The sequence below is a fragment of the Dipodomys spectabilis genome, unplaced genomic scaffold (assembly GCF_019054845.1).
Source record: "Dipodomys spectabilis isolate Male_0828 unplaced genomic scaffold, ASM1905484v1 ptg000347l, whole genome shotgun sequence".
Taxonomy (NCBI): Eukaryota; Metazoa; Chordata; class Mammalia; order Rodentia; family Heteromyidae; genus Dipodomys; species Dipodomys spectabilis.
The window spans coordinates 141,379-165,302 of record NW_024871024.1 but is presented as its reverse complement, the minus strand read 5'-3'; the positions used below and the strand labels follow the sequence as shown (position 1 = coordinate 165,302).

Here is a 23,924-nt window from a genome sequence, read left to right as displayed (position 1 = left end):
CCGAGGGTAAAGGGCTGCTGATCAGGCAGATACTCAGTTTGATTCTCTAGGAGTCTCCCCTCCCCCCAGGACAGTCTCAGTCACACAGACCGGAAATCTTTCTCAGCAGTTCATTTCAAGCAACTTTAAGGCTCCCATCTTTCACACATGCAGCACTTTGAACTGTTTTATGCTTTCAGAAATCGAATAAAACCCAGTTGTAATGTGGTGTGAATTTCACACATGCACAAGCAACTGGCGAGGTTGTTGAGGTTGTTCGCTTTGCTCACCCTCACCAGGAAAGTACTCAGAAACCATGCTTCTCTCCAGGGTTTATGGCTGAGTCCCCTGAGTTGTAGAAAAAGGGCATCCCTTGATTTCCTACTTAGACTTTGTTGTTTTATGTGTAACTGCACCTTGTTCTGCTCTTCCCCAGATGCTAAAAGCCTAGACTGTATCCCCAGAGAAAGTTCCCTCTCTGTCCAGTTTTTTACTTACCAGGAACTAAGCCTAGAAGCAGCCTGCTCAGTGAATTTCTGTACGGCCTTTACTAATCGTCCAGGGGCCATACACAGTCTCTGTCAATGATGTTCAATATCTGACTCAATTATAGACAAATGTACAAGATGTGTACATTTAAATTTTTTTTTGCAATGTCAGAATCTTTGCCTTTTTGTGAAAAGTTAAAGCAGTCTTTATAAACAAGCCACTAGCCACGTGCTGGTCGTTAGCTACTCAGGAAGCTGATATCTGAGTATTGCAGTTGCAAGGCAGGAAAGTCTGTGAGACTCTAAGCTCCCACTAACTATGAAAAAGCCGGATATGGTGCTGTGGCTCAAAGTGGTAGAGCACTAGCCTTGAGCACAAAAGCTTAAGTAAGTTCAAGACTCAAAACTGGTGTGCGTGTGTGCGTGTGCGCGCGCGCACACGCACACACACACACACACACATACATACACATGTTATCCGGAGGTTCAACCCCTAAGAGGTTCCTGGATTCCTGGATTACTGGACATGACCTGGAATGAAGGAGAAAGGTTTGCCTTTAGTGGACTCCCTGATCTCTGAATGTTGCATATTCCTATTGCTACTTATAAGCAGAGAGCTGGATTGAAGAAGATAAACTTTATTTCTCTAAGATGCACCTTTCTTTTTTAATTATTTAAAATTTTTCATTTATTTTTTAATTTTATTGTCAGGGTGACATACAGAGGAGTTACAGTTACATAAGTAAGGTAGTGAGTGCATTACTTGTTACCCTCTCCCACATTTTTCTCCCACTTTCTCTCCCTCCCAATGTCCCCCCCCCCCCCCCGTTGGACAGATCATTTCCAACATATTTCTTTGTGAGTATTGCTGTTAGAGACAGCTTTCTTATCTATAAAATGGAAAACAATACAACATCCATTTCAAAAGTGGTTTAAGAGAATTTTTAAAAATTCAGCGTATAAATGTTCTTTTGGAAACTAAAAACGGAAACCACATAGCCATGAAGAAAACATTCATCATTATTATCAAAGATTTTTTTCTTTGTGTTGAAGGATCCTCAACAGTAAAACAGTGTGAACACATTGCTTTTCCAAACCCATTCAAAAGGTCTTCTTTTAGAGGTTACATTGATAAAATAGGCATAAATGGACAGTGAACAGACACCCGATGCTACAGATTGTATCACTACTTTTCTGTTTTCTGTGATTGGCTTTAAAAAAAGACAGAATTGCATTTTGATCTAAATTTTAAAAAAAAATGTTGGCCATTTTCACTTTAGACACTAAAGGCCAAAGTTCAGTGTATGTTATTAAAAACATGCTTAGAAAGAGAAACTTCTCTGAAGAGGAAAGAAGAATGGCCAATAGACACATGAAGAAATACTCAACCTCCCTAGCCATAAAAGAAATGCAAATCAAAACAACATTGAGATACCACCTCACCCCAGTTAGAACGGCTATAATCAAGAACTCTAATAACAACAGATGCTGGAGGGGATGTGGACAGAAGGGAACCTTACTGCATTGTTGGTGGGAGTGTAAACTTGTTCAACCACTTTGGAAAGTAGTATGGAGGTTCTGCAAAAGACTCCACATAGAGCTTCCCTATGACCCAGCAATCCCAATTTTGGGCATTTACCTGAATGATCACAAACAAGACCATACTAAAGCTACCAGCACAACTATGTTTATTGCAGCATTATTTACCATACCTAAGATATGTAATCAATCCAGATGCCCCTCAGTAGATGAATGGATCAAGAAAATGTGGTATATATACACAATGGAATTCTATGCCTCTGTCAGAAAGAATGGCATTGCCCCATTTGTTAGGAAATGGAAAGACTTGGAAAAAATTATATTAAGTGAAGTAAGACAGGCCCAAAGAAACATAAGTTCCCATGGTTTCCTTTATTTGCAATAACTAGTATATATCTGAGACAAGTAGAAATGGTCAAATAAGTTGATGTTAAGTGAAATGAACCCCAAGATGAGGACTCATATGTTTCTTTTTCTTTCTTGCTGTTGTTTCTAACATATTTATAAGATATTTCTTTGTTGCTTTGTATGTCCCTCCCCCATGGTATAACCCGGGCTTTCACTGTATTTGATGTTGAGGGGAAGGGAAAAAACAAATTGCTTAAAAAAATAAAAATAAAAACATGCTTAGACCAAAAGTGCAGAAATAATCTTCAGACTTTCTGAGCAACTTAGCTCAAATCTTTGGGTGCTCTGCTTGGTTTGGGGGCTCCCCAAATTGTCATTTGTAATTCAGGATTTGAAGAGTAAAAGGAGGGATGGAAATTAAGGAGAAGTATAGCCACATAAACATGTACACAATAACTGTGGAGTGGCATTGTGTTTAATACTATTACGGAGAAAATAGATTCTGGGCCAGTTCCAACAGGGTAATTGGGGCCAGTGGCAAGACAGACAATACATAAAGCAACTCTGAGGTTCACCACCAAAGATGAGAAAGAAAATGTCAGGCAGATGACTTTAAAAGGTAAAATGAACACTTTGGAGGTCCAGTGTTAAAAGGTTGTTTTATCATTTTAAGCCAGTAGAGGACTGTCGATATGGCAAACTGTAGCTTTCTTTGCAAACTTGTGCAGAGTAGTCAAAGTCTGTCTGCTTATCATCTGTTTTGCCCCTTTCTCCACTCACCTCTTCTACCCCTGTTCTTCAAAGCAGCAAGGGTGTCATTTGGGAGCCTGAAGAGCAGTAGGAAATGCAGATCCTATTCAATCTGAATCTACACTACAGCCATGATCCACCAGTGCCTGGCTGAATCTGGCTGAATTTTAACAAGACCCCCTTATACTATGGGAAATTGCCTTATCTTCCAGCCTAGGGGTTCTAAAACACAATCTCTGATAATGTCAACTCCCTGCTTAAAATCAATCAGCTAAGTGGTGCTGTGGCTCAAGAGTTACAGTGCTCGCCTTGAGCTGAAGAGCTCAGAGACGGTGCTGAGACCCAGAGTTCAAGCCCCAAGACTGACCAAAAAAAAATTAAAGTGATTAGTCAGATACTTCAGCCCCGTTTTACCCCCCAACTTTGAGCATATGGCCTCATATGTTACAAAGTGCCCTCCGTGTTAAGTATACCCCTTGCCCACCTTTCCAGTTACTGTCTCATTTTCTCCTTCAGCAACATGGTTGCAGGTCCATTGTTCATATCACATTTTCTAATCTTTCCTGCCTCTGATCCTTTCTTTCTCTTGCTTTACCTGGCTAACTCCAAACTCCTTTTTCATGCCTGAGTAGGTGTCCTTTGCATTAGGAATCCCTTGTACTAAAACCCTTATCATCTTTTGGGGTTAGGTGCTCTTTAGATGACATTTCATATGTTCAGCAAGGGTAATGTTATGAACAGAAAAACAAAGGCAAAAATAGCAACATGAAACCTAAAGGATGATGATCACATCGGGAAAAGAAAAAGATCCAAAAAAACAAAACAAAGAATTGAGGAAAAACATCCTGAGAGAGGCAAAGTTAAACTTTCAAAGTGTTTATTAAGAAGATTAACCTGAGTGCCAGTAGCTTATGCCTGTAATCCTAGCTACTCAGGAGGCTGAGATCTGAGGATCGTGGCTCAAAACCAGCCTGGGGAGGAAAGTCCATGATATTCTCTCTCCAATTAACCACCAGAAAACCCTTGTGGCTGGTAGAGTGCCAGCCTTGAGCTGAAAAGCTCAGGGGCAGTGCCCAGGCCCTGAGTTTAAGCCCCACAACCGGCAAAAACAAACACACCAAAAACCAAGATGCAGGCTGAAGTAGTTCTCACTTTCTGCCTTTTTGTGGGGGCAGTTATGGGTTTGACGTATGAAAGCGGAATCAAGATGGTTAAAAAAAAAAGACCAAAGGTTAAACTGCCATTGGAAATGTGATTGGCAGGCACTGAGGAGAAGCTAATCATCACATATGTGATTCCTAATATCCAAGATCTTGATTACTCAAAAACATAGTTACCTTGTGAAAATAGACCCTGAAGGTGGTCCACATGCTGATAGCTAGGTGACTACACACTAGGATTTGTCCCAAGCAGCCCTGGAGTATATCTGTAGTGACAATATAATTATTAAGGTCACATGTCACCTCCAAAAGTGTCTGGGTTTGGTTGATTAAAATATATGGCTAATGTATAACTTGTCAACTATGTTCTTCCTTTGCGCCCAGATGCCATGTAACATGCTTTAGTTGAATATTCTCATTAGATACTCTTGACGATTCTGACATTGAGATATTATTCACATATTTAAATTTTCATTCTTTTCCATATACAACTCAATTGTTTGCAGTATTTCATTATGCTGTGCAATCATCACTATTTTTGTCAACTCTGTACTGACTAACAATCACTCCCCTCTCCTCCTTCTTGCTCGCAGCCCTTAGAAAGCATTAGTATGCTTTATATTTATATGGATTTATCTATTGTGGACATTTCATATAAATGTTATTATATAATATGTGGCCATTTTATGACTAGCTTCTGGGCCATCCTGTTTTACAATTGAAGAAACTGAGACTCACAGAGATAAAGTGGCTTGCTCCAGATCCCCTCCCTCTAGATTCAGGTGAGTCTGGCTGCAGACCTCACATTCTTAACCACCCCCAGGTACTGCTTTATATTTGTTGCAGGTGTTCAGTGCGTTCTTGGGACTCCTCTTTGACCTTCTGTAGCTGGATGCATTCTTTTCAAAATTCCTCGGAAGTCTTCATTATTTTACATTTGATTTGATGTGGGAAAAAGGTAAAAAAAAAAAAAAAAAGACACTGGGAATGGTGGCACACACCTGTAATCCCAGCACTTGGGAGTCTGAGGGAGGAGGATTGCAAATTTGCGGCCAATCGTAGCTGTCTCAAAAAATAAGCAAACAAAGAAAGCCTCAAATGATGAGCAAAATAGAATAACTAAAGTAGATGACCAAGCTGAATAGATTATTGCTATGGACTGACCTGTATCCTTCTAAACTTCGTAAGGAAACTCACCCTCAATATAACCATAGAGATAAAACTTTTAGAAGGTAATTAAGGTTGAGATCATAAGGATGGGGTCCATATCCAATCCAATTAGTATAAGAAGAGGATGAGATGTTCCTCTTTCTCTCTCTTCTGCTTAGGAAGACATAGTGAGAAAGTAGTTGTCTATAAGCTAAGAGAAGTGCCTTTACCAAAATTTGACCATGCTGATACCAAATTGACATCATGCTATATCTCCAGCCTCTAGAACTGTGAGAAAATTGATTCCTATTGTTTGACCTTCTCAGCCTGTGGCACTTTGTTATGACAATCTGAGTTGACTGAGATTATATTTTGGGATTAAAAAAGGAAACATACCATAAGGAAGGAGAATGAATGATTATCATTTGTGACATCAAGAATAATCTACTAAGCAGAGCGTAATATTTTGAATGCTAGACTCAACTATGGAAATAGGAGAATTATCTATAAGACACTTTGTATGACAATTATGTTTTCACTGTTGTGAGTGTCATAGGAAAATGAGAGTAATGTATTTTGCTGCTGTTAGCATGCTATATTTTATTTGTCTATCCCTTTCTGAACCATTAAATATATAGTCTATATTTTAACAATATGTGTTAAACATGGAGATACAGTAGAATGGCTTTCCTAAAGTTGACCATGGCATTTATTGGCCAGTAAACTGATAAAATTTGCAGAAGCAGGTATCATAATAAATCATATACATAGACACATAAATACTTCAAATAATTTATTTTAACATCAATATATACACTAACATTTATATGCCTGATCACATAAAATGGTGTTTATCAAAATGAACTACAATAATAGAAATAAGAGGTTCTATGTTATTTTGCTTCTTGTTTTTTTCTCCTTTGTTGCTATTTTAAATTTCTGTACCTTTTGTCTTGTATGTTAGTTTATATGTTTTGGGGAGTGTCTAGGACAAATGGTGCACATGGAAATGATGAGACAAAAGGTGAGCAAATGCAGCAGTGATACTAGACAATATGTTGAAAGCTGGGCATGTTGGCTCACGCCTATAATCCTAGCTATTCAGGAAGCTGAGATCTGAGGATCACTGTTCAAAGCCAGCCTGGGTAGGAAAATCTGCGAGACTCTTATCTCCAATAAAACCACTCAGAAAACCAGAAGTGGTGCTCTGGCTCAAGTGGTAGAGTGCTGACCTTGATCTGAAGAGCTGAGGGACAGTGCCCAGGCCCCGAGTTCAAGCCCACAACTAACCAAAAACAGAAAAAGAAAGAAAATGAACTATACAATTTGCAGGGGAGTTTGGAAGGGAAAAACTAGGCGAAAATGAGGGCTTGGAATGTGGCTTAATGGTAGAGTGCTTGCCTTGCATGCATGAAGCCCTGGGTTTCATCCCTCAGTACCACATCAAAAGAAAAAGCTGGAAGTGGCACTGTGGCTCAAGTGGCAAAGTCCTCGCCTTGAGCAAGAGAAGTTCTGGGACAGTGCCAAGGCCTTGACTTCAAGCACCAAGACTGGCAAAAAAAAAAAAGAAAAAAGAAAACAAAAAAGAAAAGAAATATAATCATTAGCTGACTTACGTAACTGTAAACCCTCTGTATGTCACCTTTACAATAAAATGAAATAAAGAAGTAAACTACCAAACAAATACCCAAATAAAAGGATTATGAAAAATGTGGCTGCAAAATGTAAACTAGAAAACAAAAGATCATGCTTGTACTTTTTGTTTTTCCAACTGTATGTGGCTCAGTTGGATATTGTGTCAAAAAATAAAAATTCATTACATCTTCCCAAACAAAACATTTATATGCCAATCTGATTATATAAGGCCAAGATTATTTTTTAAAGTATGGACTTTTGGTTGTACCCCTTTCATCTTTTTTTTCATAGATCACACCCATAGTGCATCATATATTATTTCTAATATTTGCTTATTTAACATGAAAAAACATAGTTGCTTCTGATGCACTTTTAGTATAGAATCCTTTCAGACTTTGATGTTCACTTTCCTGGTATGTGGCTGTTATATTGAAAATTAATCTGTCAGCACAATTGGGAGATTTTTCCCTCATTGAGACTTTATAAAGAGTTCAAATTAATCTTCTTAGAAACAACTCTGGATTTTATTGTTCATAATAATGTTTGATATCCATATAATTTAATTAAATTGTGTAATAATGACAAGTAGAACCATCACAAGTATATTTAAGAGCTGAGTGCTAGTGTATCATGCCTGTAATCCTAGTGACTCAGAAGGCTGAAACCTAGAGGATCATAAGGTTCAATACATGCACCAGGTGGAGAAATCTGCAAGACTCCATCTCCAATTAACCAGCAAAATGCTGGACTACAAATGTGCCTTAAGTGGTAGAGTACCAGCTGTGAGCAAGAAAGCTGAGCAAGAACATGAAACCCTGAGTACAAGCCCTGGAACCACACACACACACACACACACACACACACACACACACACACACACACACACACACACTAGTTATCCGCAAACATAAGACTCAATTATCTGGCTTTTTGCTCATTAGATGGAAATAAAATCTTTCAGATTTCTGCCACAGCTGGCTTTGAACCACAATCCTCCAATCTCGGCTTCCTCAGCAGCTAAGATTGTAGGCATGAACCTGGCCCTATCTCCTTTTTTTGTGGGGGGGGGGGGGGGCGGTCAGTCAGGAGGCTTGAACTCAGGGCCTAAGTATTGTTCCTGAGCACTTCAGCTCAAGGCTAGCACTCTACCACTTGAGCCACAGCACAACTCCTATCTCCTTTTTAAGAATGATACTGTTAATAGTTTGATGTGAGTAATTCCAGATTTATGCCATCATATTTATTAGCATGCATTACCTATATCTTTTGATGTGCCAGACTAAGATTTTAATGTGAAATATCTTGTTTATTCCAACAGTATGATGAGATAATACCACTATTATCTTCATGTATGAATAAATTAATACTTGGAAATACTGCATAATATTCTCAAAGTCATACAATGATTGTTTTCCTCTTGAGAGAGCTATCATCTATTATACTAATGTTCATGAATCAAGTAAAATGTTTGGGTCAGTTCATCTGTTTATTCAGTAAACATTTATTGAATGTCTACTGACTTCTAGGTACTATGCATAATGCCAGGTATTGAAACACATGGGTTTTGTCTTCAGGTAACTGACACCAGCTAGATCAATCTGTGAGATACTTGGTTTGTCTCAATTCATCCCACCAGAAACTCAGTAGAGAAAGACTAAAATCCAGGTCGACTTTAACAAATTGGTATATGACAGCTGTAGGTGCATAGAAATTTGGGCAGATTTTGTGTGTGTGTGTGTGTGTGTGTGTGTGTGTGTGTGCTGATACTGGGGTTGGAACTCAGGACCTGGGTGTATGCAGTCCTTGAGATTTTTTTGCTCCACTTCTGGTTTTTGGGTGATTAATTGGAGATAAAAGTCACCAACTTTCCTGTCCAGGTAGGATTTGAGGTGTGATCTTCAGATCTCAGCTTCCTGGGTATCTAGGATTACAAGCATCAGCCACTAGTGCCTGGCAGATTAGTTTCTAGAACTAGCTATTTTGAATATTATTCTTTGCATAAGAAAAGGAGTTTGGTTATGATCTAATAAATAGGATATTATAATCACAAGTTCGAAAAGACAAGATAATACAAAGGCTAAAGATGTATCCCAGTGGTAAAGAGCTCGTGTAACATGCAGAAAACCCTAATTTGGAACTTACGCACTATAAAATTACATATATAGCCAGTACCAAAGGCTTACACCTGTCATCCTAGCTACTCTGGAGACTGATATCTGAGAATCACAATTTGAAGCCAGCCCAGGCAGGAAAAGTTAGTTATATTTGTATCTTGAATTAACCACCAAAAAGCCAAAAGTGGTAGAGAACCAGCTTTCAGTGAAAAATAAATTAACAAACCAGTTAGTGGCCAGCACACAGGCCCAGAGTTCAAGCCCCATTGCTGGCACAAGAATAAAAAATATATATACACATATATATGTACACATATATGTATATTATATATATATATATATATAATTTATTTAAAGTAGACACTGCTGCCATGCTCTGGTGGCTCATGCCTGTAATCCTAGCTTCCCAGGAGACTGAGATGTGAGGATTACAGTTCAAAGCCAGCCCAGACAGGAAAGTCTGTAAGACTTATATCTCCAATAAAATACTCAAAACAAAAACTCCAGAAATGGAGCTGTGGCTCAAGTGGCAGAGTACTAGCCTTGAGCAAAAGAATCTCAGCTACAGTGCCCAGACCTTGAGTGCCCCAGAACAGCAACAGAGAGAGAGGGGGGGGAGAGGGAGAGAGAGAGAGAGAGAGAGAGAGAGAGAGAGAGAGAGAGGGAGAGGGAGAGGGAGAGGGAGGGAGAGAGAGAGAGAGAGAGAGAGAGAGAGAGAGAGAGAGAGAGAGAGCTAGAGAGAGCAGATACTGCTCTACTGTAATGCAAGGGGAACAGGGCAGGGCAGAATTTGGGATTTCAGTTTTAACTTCTTGAGTAGGAAGACTGATTGGTTATACAAATTTCAGGTCCATCAGGAAGCTAATTGATTAGAGTGTTCACAGATGCGAATTTGAAAAAGAGCAGGCAAGTGTACAAAGAATCACAAGTAGAGAAAGAAAAAAAATCAAGAAAGTTGTGTATAAAGAGAAATCACAAGGATGATAACCATAACATTAAAAATGGAAGAATCAGATCGTAATGGTAGAAAAAAAAATGAAGGCTGCGTGTTGAGACAAAACTAAGGCAGTACCTATTATGCAATACATTCCACAAGGCGGGCCAATTCCTATGTACATATGGAGAACTGAAGGGAAATGCCTGCCCGGGAGACAGGGGTGGAAAGTTTGAACCACGTGAGTGCCTGACCTCCAACTGCACAAATGCTAGAGATCTTGAGAGCCATTTGGCAACATTTACAGGAATGGAAGAATCGGGATTATTTCTAAATAAACATAGTATGAGACTTCATGGAAGGGAGCAAAAAGAGAGGCAATGTTAAACCTTCCAAGATTGGCTAAAATAGTCTGTGTGACTACAGAAACTTTTACATGCACAGAACACATGGAACCCGGCCTTCTTGATAGGAAGGATGAAGCGGCTCCATGGAAAAATCAGAAGTAAAATACAGAAGAAAAGGGAAAGCTTGAGTTTCTGAAATCCTTTGTAAAGAAACTACAGTCTGTGATGGAATGTGGTCCTCGTGACTGAAATGTTTCTTTGCTGTTGGAGAAAAGCATTGCTGTCATCCCTCTCTTTGTAGAAGTCTTTTTCTTTCTCTTTCTTTCTTTCTTTCTTTCTTTCTTTCTTTCTTTCTTTCTCTTTCTTTCTTCTTTCCCTTTCCTTCCTTCCCTTCCTTCCTTTCTCTCTCTCTCCTTTCTTTCTTCCTTTCTTCTTTCCTTTCCTTTCTTTCTTTCTTCATAATAAAAATCCCATGGCAGCTCCTTGTCTGGAGGACTTTAAAAATAGGAGCGATTTCATCTGTCTGGAATGGTCTGTGTCAGCACTTGCCCTAGGCAAGGTTGCCACATAGGCACACACACACACACACACACACACACACACACACACACACACACACACACACACACACCTTCTCCCCCCCCCTCCCCAGCCAGGCGCCCCCTCTTCCAGGCCCCACCTCCTCTTCCAGTGCTCTCTCCCTTTTCCTGGACTGCAGCTCCAAAACGCAATCTCCCACATCAAACCAAACCTCTGGTCCCTCAGTGCAGCAACTCGCTCTCCAGGTGCTGGGGTGCAATAGATTTCACCCTTTGTGGGCTATTTGCGTTTAAAAATAGAACAATGGTTAACCCAAATGGATCTCGATTTGGTCGAGCCCTGGGCAGTGTAAGCAAGTGGAGGGAAGTCCGGAGGGGGGGGGGAGTGGGGAGAAGGGGCGTATTTTTGGTCCATGAGGGAAGTGGGGAGGTGGGCCGCCTTCCTGGAAGCTATTAAATCCCAGATGTGAGCTCTGTGCAGTGTGGTGCTGCCTTGGTGGGGGGGGGGGGGGGAGGGGAGGCGGATGGACTCTTGTGACCTCTCAAGGTTGCCGTTAATTCTAAGGGTCGGTGATTTCCAGCTCCCTTTCCCTGCACCAGGCTTCCTTTGCAGCACTCTGAGGACCTCGTGACTCTTTAACTAGGGGTTTTTCAGCAGTATGTCTTTATGCCTATCAGCCAGGGCCCAATTTTCCCATCACCACCTCCCCCCCCCTCCCCCGCCCCGCCGCCCCGCAACAGCTCTTGGGGTTAGGCAATAGTGGTGGCTGAAGATCTGCCCCAGCCACACGGAGCTCAAACAGAGTTTGCACAGTGTTCGCCAATGCTCTTGTTGTCAGAGAATCCTACGGAAGGCATTGCTTTGTGCTCACAGTGTGTGTGGGGGGGGGGGGGGGAGGGAGGGAGGGAGGGTGTTTTAGGAAGAAGAAAAAAAATGTGTAGCTTATGTAAACAAAGTATCCTCGCATGTAGATTTAGTGGGCCAAGCTACAAAATGGAATCTGTGCAAGGAACTCATAGGATTCATTTGGTTTGTTTTCCTGGAGGATTGACAGACATTTGAGAGTCCATCTGGTTCTCAAACCTGAAAAGTAACAAGAAAAAAAAAAAAGCAAAGCCTGTCCTAGCTAGGGGAGAATTCACTGTGAGGAAGGGAGATAGTACAGTGTAACAAGTGACATGTTTGAGGTAAGCCAGGACATTCAAGAGCGCCAGGTCTGCCCGCCCACCACCACCCCCCTCCCCCCAATAACATCAAGGAAAGCTCTCCTGGGAAGATGACATCTGAGAAGAGCTGGAGAAAGACAAGCCAAAGGAAGGTGGGAAGGGCACACTGTGGCAACGAAATGACAGGAATAGAGGCACAGAGGCATGAAGTGACTTGATTTGAGGTGCACAGGGAACTGGGAGCTGGCTGTGATTATTACCGGGGGAAGCGTCAGGAAGAGGCGACAGGCTGGAGAGAAAGAAAGGGAGGGAGAGAGTGAGAGAGAGAACCCCACTGAAGGATTTGAAGCGGGGCAGTAAAGGGTCAGATTTATATCTCAATCAAACCATTTGTCAATTTGGAGAAAATCAAATTGCCTGGGATATGAATGCAGGCAGGATTTCCATTAAAATGGTAAATTTGCACATCTAGCCATAGTTTAATGCACAGTTCTTGTTTTTCTGAGGTCTGTCATTCGTCTGAAGATGTTTTAGAAATATTGCTAAGGCCATGGGTAGAATGACACATCTGTATTTGTAAAGGTCTCCACAGCATTTAGGAGACTAAAGGTCCTCTAAACTGTACTTAAAAGATGTGGACTTCGAGTCTCCTTTTGTCTTTAGTCTACAGTGTAGTGACAATAATAGGTTGTGTATACTCTGATCTCTTTGTTTTGTTTAGCAAAAGTCCTCTGGGAAAGCACTGTTTAACCTGAGTTGCAGCCACCTCAATCTTGCTGAGAAGGAATATTTTGGATTAGAATTCTGCAGTCATTCTGGAAATAATGTAAGTTCGATTTTATTCCAAGGTTTTGGTGTCTTTTATGTTTGTGCCAGTAGTAGGGCTTGAATCCAGGGCCTTAAGCTCTCACTTGGCTTTTTCACTCAGAGCTACCAGTCTATCATTTGAGCCACACCTCCACTTCTAGCTTTTTTGCTGGGTAATTGGAGATAAGAGTCTCTTAGAATTTTGTCTGCCCAAGCTGGTTTTTGTACCCCAACCTACAGATCTCAGCCTCCTGAGTAGCAAGGATTACAGGTGTGAACCACCCAGCACCTTGCTCGGTTTTGGTGCCCTGAATTGCTTTTAAATATAGTTTGTATCCAGGTATGTACAGCTTTACTCCCTGATGGAAGATTTTGAAGAAATTTACCTTGTGACAAAATCACGAAGTTTTACCTTTTCCCTCAGTGTTTATTTCCGTTTCCTCATTGTGCCAAACCAAACTCTTCTGCCTTGTGCTTCTATTTTGTCAGTCTGAACAGTTCATCACATGTTCTGTAGTTTGATTGTCTAGAGGCAGATCCTCAGTCCCCAGAATTAAGACTATGGACCTCACGGGAGCATATGCAGGGGACATTTCCTGCCATGTCTTAGGCTTTTGTGATCATAGTGTTCTTCTGCTATGACCTGCCTTGGCATATGTGTAATCTGGCACCTTTCCATAAAAGTTCATTAGGTCTATTAAGCTGGCATTTGGGGACTGCAGGATTCAAATGTGGAGCCAAATGCCTTCATTAGTCTTTGTAGGCACTAATGAGCCTCGTCTGTGACACCTCTGTCATCACACTGAGGCAGAGGAGCAATAATTCAAATGTCAACAACAAAGTTTATAGATCAACAATGTCCACTGTTATTGGCAGAAAATATGAGGGGGACGATTGAGTGTGAGGAAGGTGCATCATCTTTATGATGGCCCTGTTTGTCTGTCATTAGAAGTCTAAATAGTCCTGGTATTTGCTCATTTCATGTTGACCTTTATCGGGTACCAAAAAGAGAAAGCAAGCTGCAGACAGTGCCAGGTTCTACCAATTTTTTCATTAATGTGATTGCAGGTTTGGTTGGAACTTCTGAAGCCCATAACAAAACAAGTAAAAAGTAAGTACCAAAAAAAAAAAGCCTTTAAGGAATATAGGTCTCATTTCCTACTTGAAAAAGATTTCAACTCCTCTTAATATTAAGGGCGGAAGGGAGTTGGATAATATGATTTCAATTCTTCACACATCCAGGAGATTTAGCAATTGAGAAAATTGTCTTAATTTTGCCTGAGATGAAGCAGTTCACACCGCTGAATCTTCGAGTAGATCTGAAGAAGGAGGATAATTATGGCAGAGGATTGGCCCTAGCAAGACAGCTCACTGACACTGCACATCCCCTAACATCCATAATGACAATGTGCAGTGCCCTTCACCTCTTGCCTGAACATCCCTTAGTTTTATCCCATCACACACATTGCTCCTTTGTGTCAGTCCACATTGCATATACCTACTATGGATGGAAGATTGCCCCGATGCTTCACAATGTAGTGGGGATGTTTTTCAATTTGCAGTGTACATGACCATCACTGGTACTTCTGGATAAATGGAGATTCCTGGGCCACATTTCTAGGTTGAATGTGTCACAGGTTCCACAGGTGTTTCCGACCCAAGTGGGTTTTGGTGAACACTTTTGTTTGATTGAGACAGACTTTCACCATGTATCCTGAGCTGGTTTTAAAGTGACTGGGATCACAGGCTTGTATCACCAGACTCACTCAATGTAGAGTTTGAGATAACATTCTCAGTGTCTCTTGCTGGTTCTTTTGTCCTTCTGCTCTTTACACGTGGATATTTCCCACAGTTCTTTGTTCCCACTGTGTAATGATGATCTATCATATTATTGCATCATCTTCTGAACTACATTACTATCAGAGGGAGCTATTGAAAATACATGCTTGACCTCCTCTCCTTCGTGCTTAAATTGTCTCCATGACTCCCACTACCCAGGAAGTTTAATCTTTTGTTTTCATGGGGTCCAGTTACCTGCCAGCTTTCCCCTTGCCACTAACCAATTGTATTCTTCCACTTCTACATTGGCAAAATGAATCTTAAGGGTAGGCCTCACAGACAATTATAGGATACCCTAGCAAACTGGAATTTCAGATAAACAGAGAATATTATTTATGGAAGTACATCTCAGGCAATTATTAACTGAAACTCACATTGAACTGAGAATCCTGCATTTTTACTACTCAGGTGTTGACTCCTCTAGGAAGACTGCCTTGGATGTTTCCAAACTCCTTTGTGAATCTTGTGCTCTCCACAGTGCTTTTTTCTTGTGTGGGGGGGAGGGGGTTAGTGAGGACTGGGTGACTTTCTTTCTTACCAGACTGGTCTGGGAATTCTAAATGATTTGTGGGGTTTTTTTTTGCACTCTCCAATGTCTGCCTCGCATCATATTTGGGTATGATAGACACCCAGCAACTATTTATTTGGTGAATGTTGCTGTATGTGGTGATTTGGGATATTAACAATGTCTTCTTGTTCATTTTTGCCATGTTGAGCAGAGAACCCAGTGCTTTATGCATGCCTGGGCAAGTATTCTGTCATTCGATTTCATCTACAGCCCCAAATTTCTGCTTTTCAAATGCAAGTAGGTATGAGAATCAGCAGGTGTGATTTTTCAGAAGTATGCTTTCAGATAGAAAGGGATGTCCTGTTGTGTGTCCAGTTCCATTTATGAGCTCCATAGGCCAGGTGATAGTGATCTGCTCCACTGAAGTTGGCCTTCTCTCAGGCAGGAAGGCAGCATCCCAAGTAGCAAGTGGTTTACCTTCCTGGGTGGGACACTTCTTAACAGAGGACACAGGAGGCCCCAAAGGGAAACATCTTTACTCAGAGGGAGGAAAGGCGAGGAGAGGCATAGGAGAACTTTCCCAAGTGCTATGTTCATCCTCAGACAATCCTGAACTATCAACATTGGACATGTGAAAAATGGAAATCTATGCGAAGCTGTGGAAAGGAGTAATGGAGAGGGGAGGGAAGAGGAGGGGTGTGTTTGTGTTTGTGTGTGTTTGTGTGTGATTGTAAAGACTTGTAACTGTTGTGATGGACATTTAAATAAAACTTATGGGGATATTGTGTTTTAAGATCCTAAGGAAGTTGTTTTCAAGTTTATGGTGAAATTTTTCCCAGTGGACCCTGGACATCTTCGAGAAGAGCTTACAAGGTAGAGTGTTACATGTGTATCTGCTGCATGACCTAATGTGAGAATCCTCTTCTCTGTGTAACAAAGAATAGACTGGCTCTCTGTTGAGAGAAGTCTTAAGTCATTCTAGAAGTAGGACCTGACTGGGTCCCAAGATGTTAAATTTTCCAAAAGATTAGGCCTTTAGGGAGAAGGAGGGATGGTGTTCTAGAAGTAGAAGCAAATCTGGGTGGCCCCTTGGTGGTTATGTCATGAACTGTTGCCATTATAGGCATGTTCTTCATGAGGCTATTTCAATCAGCATAGGTAAGATGGCGAGAGATTTCCTCGGCCATTGGAAATGGGTGTGTGTGTGTGTGTGTGTGTGTGTGTGTGTGTGTGTGTCCTATAGGTAGATTGTATTTTGCAATGTGGCTATGTTCTTATGAAAAATGCTCTTTATCACTACAACACAAGCCTACATCTACAGGGATCTACAGGGATGTATTGTGAGTATCACTCCCCCCCACCCCCCCCAACCTTATTCTACATTTAGATTCTTTCACATAGACCGGATCTAGTAAATAATCTAGCCCAGCCCTTTCAGTTTACAAATGAGGAAATATCTCTTGGGAGGTAAAGTGACTTGGTCAAGATCACAGGATGTTGGCAATTATTCTTCCTGACATCTCCCCTCCTACATGGTTCAGGGCCAGTTCAACCTCACCTCCTTTGGCATGGGGGGGGGGCATGTGGAGCTTTGCTGAGGGGTCTTTGCAGAACTTACTTTTCAGAGCCTCTCCCCTACTTTCTCTTGGTTCTCTCCACATTTGTGAGTTGTAGGCCACTATCTTAGATCACTTGATAACTCTGCATCTATATTAGCCTGCAGTATTAACTTATTTCGATTGAGTTTTAAATTGGGACCAATTTTGGTGAAGATAAAACTTCTCAAAAATATGAAAAGTATCACTGTGAATGATAAATGATTCATTAGCTGTTCAGAGCAAGAGTTTGGTATTTGTAGCAGCGAGCTAGCTGCCTTCTTAACAGCGAGGAATGTGTCAAATGATAAGAAGTTTCCTTTTATTTTCCTAAAAGCAAATAAAATGCACGTTCTATTTGCAACTGCACTGATGATTCACATTTACATCTATAATTAAAAACAATCAATGGCAAAGGTTAGGCCTCTCCTAAATTTTCCCTTAATGGTCATTTGAGAATCTTTACCTGTAGTTGACGTCACGAAGATGCTTTGTTTGAGGCTAATACATGGACATCTGAGAATGGCTTGCAAACACAAATTTTAATTGAAACATTTCTGATCCATTAAGAATGTTTACAATTTGAAGAGTTATACTGATGAATGTTTCTGTAACCTGAAAAGCCACCTGATAAAATTTTTTCAATGTAGATTTTCATCCATCATCTGCAATTAATTTTGATCCACCATCTTGCCTTCAAGGCATTAGTTACTCAAACATTCCATATAGAACTTTATTTAGAAAACCACATTTAACAAGGGAGATGTGCAATAGTTGATTACCGTGTGTGTGTGTGTGTGTGTGTGTGTGTGTGTGTGTGTGTGTGTGTGTTCAGATGCTGGGGCTTGAACTCAAGGCCTGGACACTGTCCTTGAACTGTTTTGCTAAAGACTAGTGGACACTGTCCTTGAACTGTTTTGCTAAAGACTAGTGCTCTACCAGCTGAGTCATGGCTCCACTTCCAGCTTTTTTTTGGTATCAGTGCTGGGCTTGAACTCTAGGCCTACTCTACCACTTGAACCACACAGCACCATTTCTAGTTTTCTGGTGGTTAACTGGAGATAAGAGTCTCACAGAGTTTTCTGCCTGGGCTGGCTTTGCACTGCAATCCTCAGATCTCAGCCTCCTGAGTAGCTAGGATTACAGGCATAAACCACAGGTTCCTGGCTGATAGTTAATGTTTTTTTTTTTTTTGTTTTTTTTTGGGGTCCGGTCATGGGGCCTGAACTCTGGGCCTGGGCGCTGTCCCTCAGCTCTTTTAGCTCAAGGCTAGCGCTCTACCACTTGAGCCACAGCGCCACTTCCGGCTTTTTTCTTTTTGCTTATGTGGTGCTGGGGAATTGAACCCAGGGCCTCATGCATGCAAGGCAAACACTCTACCACTGAGCCACCTCCCCAGCCCCATAGTTAATGTTTTTATGTATAAAATATTTTATATAGAAACATTCTTTGCATTGTGAAAGAAAGCAGTCAGCAGTAGAATCTTTGTTTTATAAATTTCCCCCCAAAAGTTGATTCTCTTATGGCCTTACACAAATGGTACAAATGCTCTCCATCTGGCAGAGCCTTTGTGCCAACCTGCATTTTATGGGTTCCTGGTAAGGCTTCCATGGGAAAAAAAATGGTGGTGTGGCTGCATTTAGAAGCTGTTAGTTCCATACCTACTGGGTATAAAGTGCTGGGCTGGACCTTGATCATAGAGACACGAGGCCTTGATTTCTGAAATATACTCTTGGATTGATGGTAGCCTGGATTCAGTTTGGGTGGGCCTGAGTTGTAGTCACAGTTTCAGTATCTTTGGGTAATAGGACTTGTCCCCCAAACACCTAACCCCTGGCAGAATAAGTGTAAAATGAAAATGACTTCTGCTCCACCAGCCTCCATGGTTGTTTTGTGATGCATACTCAACTGTACTTTGTGAACAGTAAGGTGCTGACCTCCTGAGCACTCATACTTTGTGGAACTCCCATTCTCTTTAGCTAGAGATATGGTTTGCTCCATGGCAAAACCACCAGAGAATGATTAGTCCCTCAAGTTAGTTGCTTTACACCCAAACCAGTCCTAGCCACCAACTCAGCTGATCCAACGCCTGTGTCTTACTCAACATCCCAAAAGGACATCTGACTAACTAGGGCACTGTTCCTTTTTTTCTTGTTTTTTTTTTTTTTTTTTTTTTAAATCATCTTGTATCTTATTTCTATTTCTCAGGAGATTCTTTTTCTCTCTAATTTCTTTGAAGGTATCTTTTTACTCTTCAAATAAAGAAGGATTTGGCTCTGGAAAGGCTCCCATGCAGTGACAACTGCACAGCATTGATGGTGTCTCACATCTTACAATGTAAGTAAATTCTATGTAGGGGCTTATTAGCCAGATAGAGAATGAAGCTGAGCATCTTCTATGTGCCTGGCTCTATGCTGTGGTTAAGATATGAGAAGGCTAGGCAGAGGTATAGCTGAATGACATGAGGTAGTAGGACAATCTTGCTTCATTTCAGCCATTTGGGGTATAAATCAAATCCTACCTCTACTATTTCCTAATTGCACGACAAGTCTATTTACTTCTCTGAATGTCCTTGTCTTTAAAATAGTGACAAAAAGGGGTGTTGCTGTCCAAAAAGAAATGTACCCATCATGGGACTTATGTAACTGTAACCCCTCTGTCCATCACCCTTAGACTAAACAATAAAAGGTTTTAGAAAATAAAATATTGACACACCTTCTCATGGGGTGGTTTTGAAGATGAAAAGCAAATGCTGATTTCTTCTACCTCAGTCCACCTGCATACTACTGCTGTTAGGCTTGCTGGCCAGGAGCTGGTCTGGACAAATCTGGGCATGGAAATGGCTAGACAGGCCTCAATTCCCCCTGTTTGCCCCAGGATATATATCTGCTACGTGCTCTCTGCAACATAGTGTCTCGTTCAGTATGATTTCTTGGTTACTCTCTATCATAGTGGTATAGAACAAAGCAAACAATGTAGCAGGTAGAAAGAGGCTAAAAGGGAAAAAGGCCTCAGGCCTCTATTAGAGTTCCTCATAGTCCAACAGCCAAGTAGTTAGACTAGAAAAAAAATAAGGAAGGATGGCAGAAATAGGCCTGGGGAACTGAGCGGCCTGCCTAGGAAGAAAGCACAAGTGGAGAAGACCAGGCTGCTCCAGAAGTCCTGAGGGTAGGGTCTGGGTAGCTAGAGATAACATCTCTTCTAAGGCCAGCTGGACTTGCTCGGTCTTTTAGAGAGACCTCCCCAAGAATACAGTGTTCCTTGCTAATCCAGCAAGATCACAGCTTCGGTTGTTGTTTTTTTTTTTTGTTAGTCTCATAAGTTCATTTTTGACCTCTGTCCCCTACCTTCCTACCAGTCCATAAATGGTAAATTTCTGATTTCATAGGGAGCTTCAGAATGAATTGCTTGGATAAGGTCAGTGTCTGAATCAGTGTTGGTCAAGCGACTCCCAGGTGGGATAAATGTTGTCCAAAAGGCAGTAGGCAGTAAGAGCGGTAGTAATCAGAGAGCACTGGTGAAGAAGCTGCCTTTTGTACTGAGCCTTAAAGGGACATATACAGATTGAGTGGGTAATGATAGGTAAAGAAAACAGCATGAAGGAAATTGTGGGCATATAGACTGCCAAATGATGCATTGTTCAAACATAGTGATTGTTTAGGGAACAGTGGAAAATGAAGCATTATTTTGAATGCCAGAGTCACTAAACATATGTCCAGTATTATATTTGTGGGGTGTGGGGGTGAAGGGGATAGAGAAAACATCCTCCTCTACTAGCTCCTGTTAAAGTAACTATCAAGGGAGTAGGACTCCTAGGTGGCCTCTTTTGGGGGAAATCCCAATTTCATTATTAACAGTTCTGCCATATGGGGTTGGGCATTCCCTAGTGGCCATTCCAGGCATAGCAAAGAGTTCTTGCAGACTTTAATAACTCTTTCCATAGAAAAACAGCTGAAGTTTCCATGAGTGAGCTTTTCACAATTAATCCCATTCAAACTTATACTTTATGATTGTGTGCAGAAAACAGAATGTTTGTTTATCTGTTCATTTACTCTTTCCTCCAGTATTTCTTGAATGCCTGCTGTATTCTAGACATTTAAAAAGCTCCACCTTGTGACCTTCTCATTTTACATATCCCACTGTCAAAAGCAGACCGAGGCCTATTCAAGCCAGATAGGTACTCCCTCCTAAACCCAATTAATACATTTTAAGTGGTCTACTCCTTTGTAATATATTGTTATTCATTCGCCACAAATTTATTGAATAGCTACCACGTGTTGGATACTATTAAAAGCACTGGGCGTGAACTAAGTAAAAAATCCTTCCTTTAGGCTATGTGCTGATGGCTCATATCTGTAATCCTAGCTACTTAGGAGGCTGAGATCTGAGAATCATACTTCAAAGCCAGCCCAGTCAGGAAAACCCAAGTCCACAAGACTCTTATTTCCAAATAACCATCCCCCCAAAAATCAGAAGTGGAGTTGCTGTTTAAATGGTAGAGCACTAGCCTTGAGCATAAAAGTTCAGGAACAGATCCCAGTCCCTGAGTTCAAGCCCCAGGACCAGCACAAAAAATACCCTTTCTTTAAAAGGGGTAACATTGTACAAGAAGCATTGTACTTATAACCTGACTTACAGAATTACAACCCTTTCATACAAGTACTTAATATTAACAATAAAAATAAATGCAAATTCTTACTTTTGCAAACTTTAAAAGATGAATTATATCATGAATGTTAAAAGGTGCTAAGACCAATTAGAGAAAAAGAAAACATGGAAAGGAGATGGGAATTTGGGGAGGAGGAACTGAATATTTAATTAAAAATATTTGTACTGTCTTTAAGTTGTTGTACAAATGAGTTGTCATTCAACAATGCAGTTTATGAATACAGTGTGATCAACATCACCCTTTCCAACATACTCACCCATCCCTCCTCTACCCACCCCTTCCCTCACTTTTCTTAGTTTTGTAGGATATTTATTGAATTTTTGTCATTTAACAAAGCAGTTTGTGTAAACAGTGCATCTGTGTCACCCCTTCAATATTTTCATTTCCCTTTGATCCTCCCCTTCCCTTATTTTTCTTAATTTTGTGGTACATACAATAAATTCTTGACTGTCTTCTTCCCCCTTACTGAATATGTAAATAAGACAGTGAGGGTGAGCTTATGTATGAGCAAAGACTTGAAGGAGGCAACAGAATAAGTCTTTCAGAAAACCCAGTGGAAGAAAGTTCCAGACAGCACCCAGAGCAAAATGCCTGAGGTGGGAACCTGCCCTCACGTTCCAGAAACAATAAAAAGGCTTTGATAAATGGCTTGGGCTGAGTGAGAAAGGGAGTGGAATCATGGTGGACTTAAAAGCAAATTAAGCCAGGTGCTGGTGACTCACACTTGTAATCCTAGCTATTCAGGAGGCTGAGATCTGAAGATCGCAATTCAAAGCTAGCCCGAGCAGAAAAAGCTCCATAAAACTCTGATCTCCAATGAACCACTCAAAAACCAGAAGTAGAGCTGTGGCTCAAAATAGTAGTGCAATAGCCTTTAGTGAAAGAGCTCAGGGACAGTGCCCAGGCCCTGAGTTCAAGCCCCAAGACTGACCAAAGAGAAAAAAATATATATTAAGACCTTGAACATGACTCTAATGAAATGGGAAGCCATTGAAGTAGAAGGGAAATGGAAGAAGCAGGAAGCCCAGATAAAGAAGAGTTTGCAGGAGAGAGAAATTTGTCATACTCTGTCACTGTTGATACATATTCGTTTGTATGCCATAATTATAGTGCTAGATTGTTATAGCATTACACACAGAAAAATTAACACAGCCTTAAGTGTTCTTAGGTTTTCCTTTAGGGTCAACTTAGAATCTTGCTCTCAATAATCTGAAAAGGTTGGGGTATGCGTGTGTATATGCTTGTGTAAATTTAAAAATGGCTCAATTGATGTAGAATTTATATACTATGAAATTCACCCATTTAAACTACACAGCATAATGTCTTCTACCAAATTTACAAACTCATGTAATCATTTCCACGATCCAGGTTTTAGAACATTTTCATAACATCAGATCTCTGAGGCACATTTATTTATTTTATATATATATATATATATATATATATGTATATGTATATATATATATATATATATATAATTTTTTTGTGCCAGTCCTGGGATTTCAACTCAGGGCCAGAGCACTGTTCCTGAGTTTCTTGGGCTCAAGGCTAGCTCCCTACCACTTGAGCCACAGTGCCACATCTGGCTTTTTCTGAGGAATTTATTGGAGATAAGAGTCTCATGGACTTTCCTGCCCGGGCTGACTTCAAACAACAATCCTCAGATCTGGACCTCCTGAGTAGCTAAGATTATAGGTATGAGTCACCAGGGCACAATTTCAGAGGCAGATTTAGAATCACATTTGGTATTGCCTACCTTTTTATTATGGCTATTCTGATACAGATAGAGAAACATCTTACTGCAACTGTAGTTAGTACTTCCCTAGTAGGTAAATCATGATGAACACCTTTTCATGTGTTTATTTCTATATTTTCTGGGAAAAAATATACACTTAAAACTTTTGTACATCTTAAAATGAGTTATCTTAGGATTGCGTTTTCACACAAAGCCTGATTTATAAGATAGGTGATTTGCAAATTTCTCTCACAAACTATGCTTTTCATTTTAGAATCATGTCTTTTCACTTCTAGATTGTCTTTTGAAGTACATTTTTTGTTATTTTCATGTAATCCTACTTTATTTTTAATGGATCTGGTTTTTGGTACTGTATCTAGGAACTCTTTGCCTAACTTAAGATTATAAAATATTACCCTAGTTTTTATTTACATCTTACAGGTTTATCTCTTAGTTTCTGAGCCATCATCCATTTTGAGTTCATTCTTGTCTGTATGGCATGTTGCAGTGGTCCAACTTTATTTTTTTCCCCAGTCCTGGGGCTTGAACTCAGGGCCTGGGCTCTGTCCCTGAGCTTGTTTTGCTCAAGGCTAGCAGTCTACTACCTTAGCCACAGCACCAC

The 23,924-nt window shown here is 40.6% G+C and overlaps 1 protein-coding gene across 1 annotated transcript in view; it reads left to right on the top strand.

Moving 5' to 3' along the window:
* Frmd7 (FERM domain containing 7) overlaps positions 1-23,924 on the top strand; it is a 53,022-nt gene that overhangs the window by 14,650 nt on the left and 14,448 nt on the right. The window contains exons 2-5 of the mRNA XM_042665795.1: positions 12,871-12,975; positions 14,025-14,067; positions 16,098-16,176; positions 19,138-19,235. Coding sequence (XP_042521729.1) covers positions 12,871-12,975; positions 14,025-14,067; positions 16,098-16,176; positions 19,138-19,235 — 325 coding nt within the window. The remainder of the gene's footprint in view (positions 1-12,870; positions 12,976-14,024; positions 14,068-16,097; positions 16,177-19,137; positions 19,236-23,924) is intronic.